This window comes from Dermacentor silvarum, chromosome 5 (assembly GCF_013339745.2).
Source record: "Dermacentor silvarum isolate Dsil-2018 chromosome 5, BIME_Dsil_1.4, whole genome shotgun sequence".
Lineage (NCBI taxonomy): Eukaryota > Metazoa > Arthropoda > Arachnida > Ixodida > Ixodidae > Dermacentor > Dermacentor silvarum.
This window is the reverse complement of record NC_051158.1, coordinates 74,650,151-74,657,713: the sequence shown is the minus strand read 5'-3', so window position 1 is coordinate 74,657,713 and position 7,563 is coordinate 74,650,151. Positions and strand designations below refer to the sequence as shown.

The 7,563-nt window shown below is 48.2% G+C and overlaps 1 protein-coding gene across 1 annotated transcript; it reads left to right on the top strand.

Moving 5' to 3' along the window:
* Positions 1–290: 290 nt before the first annotated feature.
* LOC119454179 (uncharacterized) lies at positions 291–683 on the top strand. The gene has a single exon (XM_037716170.1). It carries the CDS (start codon positions 291–293, stop codon positions 681–683), a length of 393 nt encoding a protein of 130 aa, XP_037572098.1.
* Positions 684–7,563: the final 6,880 nt, after the last annotated feature.

Genomic DNA, 7,563 nt, shown 5'->3' with positions numbered 1-7,563 from the left:
CCGCGGCCCCCCAAGATATCATCCCGAACCTCCCCGACCACGCAGGCCCTCTGCATGACGTAGTGACTTTAGTGAACTAATTAAATTTCTCAAAGTAAAATGCGTCAAAAAATCGTCAAGTACGACTTAACCACAACCTACAGACGTGATAACGTTGGATTGTAATTTGACTATACCAGAAAACATAATTCTATTACAGCAGAAACTGAAACACAAACCCCAAGCCGGCTAAACACCCAGAAATCCAGAACATGCGGCCGATCTCCCTCACATCCTGCGTCGGTAAAGCGATGGATCACGCCTGCCTGAACAGAGTTAACGGCTACCTGGAGTCCAACGACGTATACCGCAGCAACAGGATCGGCTCCAGAAGAGGGATCTCTACCCAAGACGCCATTATACAACTCAAGGGGCAAGTCATAGACACCACGGGGCGAGGCTTGAGGGCAATACTCGGACTCGTTCTAAAGAAGGCCTTCGACAGGATCGAGCACGCGGCCATCCTCGAAAGAATCGCGCAACTCGCCCTAGGCGAACGAACCTACAATTACATAAGAAATTTCCTTACGGGAAGAACAGCCAGAATCAGACTGGACGATGAGGAGAGCATCCAGGTGGACATAGGCAGCGCGGGCACGCTGCAAGGGTCCGTCGTGTCACCGATGTTTCCAACCTCGTCATGATTGGACTATCGGACAAATTGGAGCAAATAGAAGACATTAATCACAGTTTCGCCCACTGGTATTCGTCCACTGTAACAAGGCTGAGAAAGACAAGATCGACGCGCTCATTAGAAAAGCGGACAGAACGGCACTGGCTCTCCCGCAATACACAAGAAACGAAACGCTACCACAACTCGGGGTACGTAACACGCTGGACGAGATCGCGGAAGCACAGAGGATAGCGCAACTCGAAAGACTCTCCGGAACTAAGGCGGGCAGAGAAATCATAGAAAAGATCGACATAAACTACCACGGAATGAAGGGCCCCAAGACGCCAATTCACCCGGACGTCCGAGCCGCAATAAACACGGAAAACATCCCGAAGAAGATGCACCCCGTGCACAATGTCGAGAGAAGAATATGCCGCACGAAAACGAACCTCAAAAATCACTGCGCGCGGGACGGGGTGCTCTTCGTAGACCCCGCCCGGTACCCCCGAAACCGGGTCGACAATGGTGGTGTCGGCGGTGGTGTCTTCGCAATGGCGCTCGTAGACACGAAAGGAAAGACCGTGATGGTGGGCTCCGTCAGGACCAGATCGTCGGAGGCAGCGGAAGAAACGGCAATCGCATTGGCCGTAATCCACGGTTGGAAACGAGACAGAATAATAATCAGCGACTCCAAGATGGCCATTAGGAACTTCACAAAGGGCTGGGTCTCCACGTAGGCGGCCAAAATCCTGAACCGCAGAGTAGTAGAGTTCAGGAACGGCAAAATCACACCCAAATGCCTTAACTGCATCCCGTCACACATGAGGGAAGTAACCACAGAAGACCCGAACACCCCTCCTAACCTCAACGAGAAGGCCCACCGAGCCGCGTGAGGGCTAACCCACCGCGGCTCGGACAGTGACGTAAGAAACAAAGAGAAGCATACCCACAACCGCACAAACAACTAGACAGATCTAAAGAAACAGATTGGAGAAGGTTGCAAAACAGAACCTTCAGAAACCCGGTATACTTAAACAGAGTAAATTCCACACCATACCCAGAAGCGAGCTGCAAGCTCTGCAAGCACGAACACGCAGACGTGGCACACGTCTTATGGAAATGCACAGAGATCAGACCAATATACAGAGAGGACAACATAAAACCTTCTCGAGGAGCGATGGCTAAACGCGCTGACTATATATCCCGGATCTACACGACCAATCCAGCGGGCCCAGGCAGTGGTGGAAAGGCGATGTCTCATTGCACATAATGCCCGGGTGGCCTGAGCCCGGGCTGGCAACCTCGCAGGTGCTTTTATCAATAATGTTTTTCCGCCCGTCCTTTTGCAGCATTTCTACAATTCATGCAGCGGCGCGCCGCGCTTCGCTCCTTGACACCATCCAGATGGCGCTCGCCTCCGCTTTCTTTTTCCTCCAACTTCGCCTCTTCAGCAGCCGCGCGCGGAGGCGAAGTTAGAGGAAAACGAAAGCTGCAGTAACCATAGACTCCGATAATTGTTTTCCTTCAATAACCCGATTCTCGGCCAATCCCCCATAGTGGGTACGAGCCACTCTCGAAGGCAAGCAAGCAAGCAAGCAAGCAAGCAAGCAAGCAAGCAAGCAAGCAAGCAAGCAAGCAAGCAAGCAAGCAAGCCAGAAGCCTCATAAGCAGCCAGGGATCTTTGAATGGTATCACGTTTCGCTCTTAAAAGCGAAGCTTGAGCGTCCTCCAAATTTTAATCCCTGCCGCTTAAGTCTCGTTTCATTAGAAAAAAAATATTGCACATAACATGTGCCGGTCCACCATCAAGAGCATGGGGCAACGCCCCAGTCACCTTACGGTTTAAAGCCATTTTCGGCTGGTCGTCTTTGAGTTGCCTAGCAGTGCTACTGTGGTTGTGCATGACAGGCTTAAAGCAGTGTCATCAGAATAAGCAGGTCGAATAGCTTTAAAAGAGCTTTGTTACTACCGTTGTGCCCACTTATGCTCTCAGCAAGGCTTAGTTGCTATCGCATGTGAACTTTGAAATGCTGCCTTAGAGCTTCTGTGGAAAAACCAGTTTAATACGACATATGCTAAACTGAAACAGACATGTCGTTCTATGCGGTCCCGTAGTGTTATAGCCTGTATTTTGTGCATTTCTTGTTGTAACCTCTCATGGTGCATCTCCGACTTAAAGTATCCGTCGAGAGCCACGCCATGGAAATTAGGTTCTTTTGTGTCCGGCAGACGTCGGTTGCCGCGAATGAACAAACTTTATACAATAAACAAAAGTACAAATTATGGTGTGACAAGACATGTATATAATGGTTACAATACAGATCGAGGGCAAGTAATACAACAATAAGCTATCCGAAGTTGTCTCGCTAACTACTCAGCCCTCTTACTCAGTACTCAGCAAACAGCATCAGTTCCAATCAAAAGACTGAATAACTATAAACACTCTCTAAATCTAAAAAAACAAGATTAAGCTACAAAGTGCAGTAGCTCTAGATAACAAAGTTACTTCAACACTCATCGCGCTGAAGACAGTCCATTGCTGCGGTATCACATAGCGAAGCCGCACCCACGGTGATTCAGAGTCCCCGTGCAGCATCTCCTGCGTGAACATCGAAGCTCCTTGGAATTTGACACGTCTTTGATATATGCTCGCACCACACACACACACACACACACACACACACACACACACCACACACCCACACCACACACACACACACACACACACACACACACACACACACACACACACACACACACACACACACACACACACACACACACACACACACACACACACACACACACACCACACACACACCACACACACCACACACACACACACACACACACACACACACACACACACACACACACACACACACACCACACCACACACACACACACACACACACACACACACACACACACACACACACACACACACACACACACACACACACACACACACACACACACACACACACACGCACGCACGCACACACACACACACACACGCACGCACGCACGCACGCACGCACGCACGCACGCACGCACGCACGCACGCACGCGCGCACACACACACACGCGCACGCACACGCACGCACACGCACGCACACGCACACACACGCACGCACACACACGCACGCACACACACACAAGAGAGAGAAACACGAACCACTACAGCCCCCTTTAGACATCGCCCCAACGACACAAACTCACGTACTGCCGACCGGCGTGTTTTCACGTAATGACTAGACAAGCTAACATCTCGGACACTCGATTCCCCCCTTACGCACGTCTCACACTCTGTTTTATTTGTTTTATTGAAGTCGCCGTGTTGTTCTATCAGCGCCTGAAAGGCTCGAGACTGGGAACGGGTGAGAATCTCCATCTCCACTGCAGGCGCAAAGCATTCAAGGCCTCAGTGTGGAGAAGAGGAACAGGCGAGACATACCTGTCGCTAACGCGTGACTTTGCGTTTACCCAGCTAAGAAGGTTTTCAGCTTTCGCCTCACGTGGTTAGAACGTTCCAGGAGGATCGCGTCATCAGGTGCGACGCAATCTGCTTCAGGCAACAGAGGACGCCCTGATTATAACGTCTCTCAACGCACGCGGCATGCGTAGCATTTGATCCGAGTATAATCATAATAAAGCACTCACTGCTGCTGCATTAGCTTTTGTGTCTCAGTACAAGCAATGCCCAAAGCTCTCAACGCCGCCGCTGACCTTCGCCCTGATTGAGGTGTTCGCTCAAGCTTGTTGATTTTAGAAATATCACTGTCCTTATCAGCGTAATTTGTATCCACTGCAGGACGAATGCATATCCCATCGATCTCAAAATACCACGATCTTGAGTGAGCTTACTGCATGCTATGCCAGAAAATGTCCTTATCTCGTGACACCACTTATTCCTCTATACCACCTTCAGCTGCACTTCTCTCCCCTTGGCACCCGTTGTGTTGCTCTTATCATCATAATCATCATCATCATCACATATTGTTACGTCCACATCAAGACGAAGGCGGCTCCCAGCGATCTCCAATTACAGTAAGAAGGCCCGCCTTGCGCTGGCTGATTCCAAGTTGGGCCAATTTTCTCATTTCAGCACATCACCTCATTCTCTGCCGTCCTCGACGGCGCTTCCCTTCCCTTTGGACGCATTCTATAACTCTAACAGACCACCGGTTACCTGTCCTATGCATTATAGTTCCTGCCCAGCTCCATTTTGTTCTCTTAATGTCAACTAAAATGTCGGCTAGCCCGATCTATAATCCACACCGCTCTCTTCCTGTCTCTTAACGTTACGCCTGACATTTTTTTTCGTTCCATCGCTCGTTCCACAGTCCTTAACTTTCTTCGCAAGCTTCTTCGTTATCCTCCAAGTTTCTGCGCCATGTGGAATGCAGTGATTGTAAACTCCAATTCATTGCTACTCATATAGATCACCGGTAATCTGCACTACACGCAACATGGCCTGCCCAGCTAGAATAAAGGCTTGCCCGGTTTCCCCTCCCCCACTTGCATTTTCACCTCTTTTCCATTTAAACTTCTTGTGCAAGTAATATCCACCTCTTCGAGTAATCAAGCTCAAGGGTTAGAATTGTGCTATCTCTCCCAGGTGATTTTCAGAAATTCTGTGTAGTCTAAAAAAGACACTCTCTATATAACCACTGTATTCTGCTAGTACTGTACCGTACGGAGCCTTACGGAGTAAGAGAAACATTTGAGAACCCCTCATGGTAACACAGTTGATATGTTGGGCCGTTGCTGAGCTCGACGTTGCGGGTTCGATCACGGGTTCGATCCCGATGGTGACGGAGTGCAAAAACGCTGTTGTACTGTGCATTCGGTTCACGTCAAAGAACCCTCAAGGGTTTAAAATTAATGCGGAGTCGCCCACTAGCTTTTGGCATGCCTCGTTATAATATATTGCTGTTTTTTTTCACGAACAACTGCAGAATTTAATTTAAATTCGAAGTTTGAGAATAAGCCAACGATCACGCAAAACGAAATGTAAGGTAAAGCGGTAGGCGTTAATATGATGAAGATGGAGATGCACCGTTGGGTACGTCGTGGTAGCACATAGGGTAGATAACCGATGGTATATTACGGTAAAATAATTGGCGCCGAGGGTGTGGAAACGCCGTCGAGTACGACCGAGGGTTGATCGAGTCCGATTAAGCGAAACCGGGATGACTGGATATCGCCGGGAGAGGCCTTCGTTTTGCAATGGGCACGAAATAGGCTGGTGTTGGTGATGGTGCTCGGAAAGCTTTCGACAAACTTTGGCATCTGTCAATTTTGCGCGCTTTGCAAGTTAGCGCAGCAGCTAGATTTGAGGCTGAATCGTACCCGTAGAATTGTCAGTTCTGAAAGTCGTCGCCACACCGCCAATGCGACAGTGCTATAATAGAAACTTTCACATTCAAGCACCGGAGCCCGCAGTGTACTCCGTATGGAAATGATGTCTGTTCTCTTCATTGGGTCCTCTCATGCCGAGCTCCCAGCTTTTCATGTTAATAAATATCTCATTCTCTCTTGCATCCCGTGCCGGTTCCACTGCTTTAAGCGCGCCCTGGTGTGCGCACTCAACAGTTTTACGAACTTGCCGGCTGCTGTTTTAGCCGGCACTATTTCGTTCTAAGCGTTGTTCAATCTCTTGTTTGCGTTTACAGAGTGTAAACAGCTGCATGCGAATCATGACTAGCGCTTTTCTGGTCGTTGACAAGGTACAAGCGTGCTGCTTTCGTCATGTTCGGCCCCTTCCAGTAACGAGTACAACAATGAATTGCGCGAAGTAACGGAACCTAAACCTCCAAAATACGCTTAAAGGCAATGATATTTCCAGCTGCAAGAAGTTTACGTTTACATACTTTCTTTAAACATTCGGCACCAAAATAAATTCTAAGGTGGAGACAAAAGCTGACAAGAATGACGTATTGCTTTTATTTTTCTTGCTTTCTTTCTGTTTGCATTGTTGTTTAATGTCTTTGTTGACTGGCAGAAGAACTGGATTAGGCGGAACGGCTGCAGAAGGACAAAAAGCAAAAAGAAAATGTTGCGGTGCTATTGGGCTTCTTTTTGCGCAGAAGCAACACACTGTATCGAGCAAGTGTATTCACAATAGTTCTGAAGCGTCACTGAAATGCGATGGAAAACTTAAGAATAGACCACCAGTGCCGTGGCACCGTTTTCTAACCTTCCTTCGTTGCCTTCTGTGTAAATTTCTTGATAAGTTTTTGACACGCTTTTATCTATTTTTTACGCTCAATCAATGATTACTGTCCAAATGAATGGCGTTTGCGTGCATGCTGCCATTGCCGAAATTTAATTCAAATAATACATATAGTTCAGCTGCTGGTAGCAACAATCCCCTTTTTATCCGTCTACCCCTCTCCAGTTTTGCGGCAAGGTTTTAAACAAACTTACATTTGTTTCCACCCGTCAACACTAGTAGTGCAATCAAAGCTACATTAAAATCGTAAATCTGCAGTGAATTCTTCATCGAGTAGAGCCTGCCGAAATCTGCCGCCAATTTTCCATCCACAATTCTTAGTATCCCCGGGTGCCTGTCCGTTGGCATTAGCTGCTCCAGCGCGAAGGTTCCATAGATCGAGGAGAGATTCTTTACTGAATGATGGAGATGTTTGCTTGGCAGTACAACTAGCATGCCACTGCAGATGACAAGCGTGATATATGACATTATCCATTCACAGAGTACGGAAGCATCGCTTCAACGTCTTAGTACACGCGGTGCGGATCAAAGGAATCGGTAAGTAGATTTGAAGCAGAGTTCTGTAAATAGTGTCGCACAGTACAGCTGGGGCAGGGAGGGAACCGGCTACAAAGAAAATAGTTTACTGAATCTACGCGCTCCTTGCAATGCGTCGAGCCAAACAATTCTATTT

Bases quoted from the DNA above. Each gene is read 5' to 3' on its own strand.
- LOC119454179 (XM_037716170.1), top strand. From the start codon at position 291: ATGGATCACGCCTGCCTGAACAGAGTTAACGGCTACCTGGAGTCCAAC.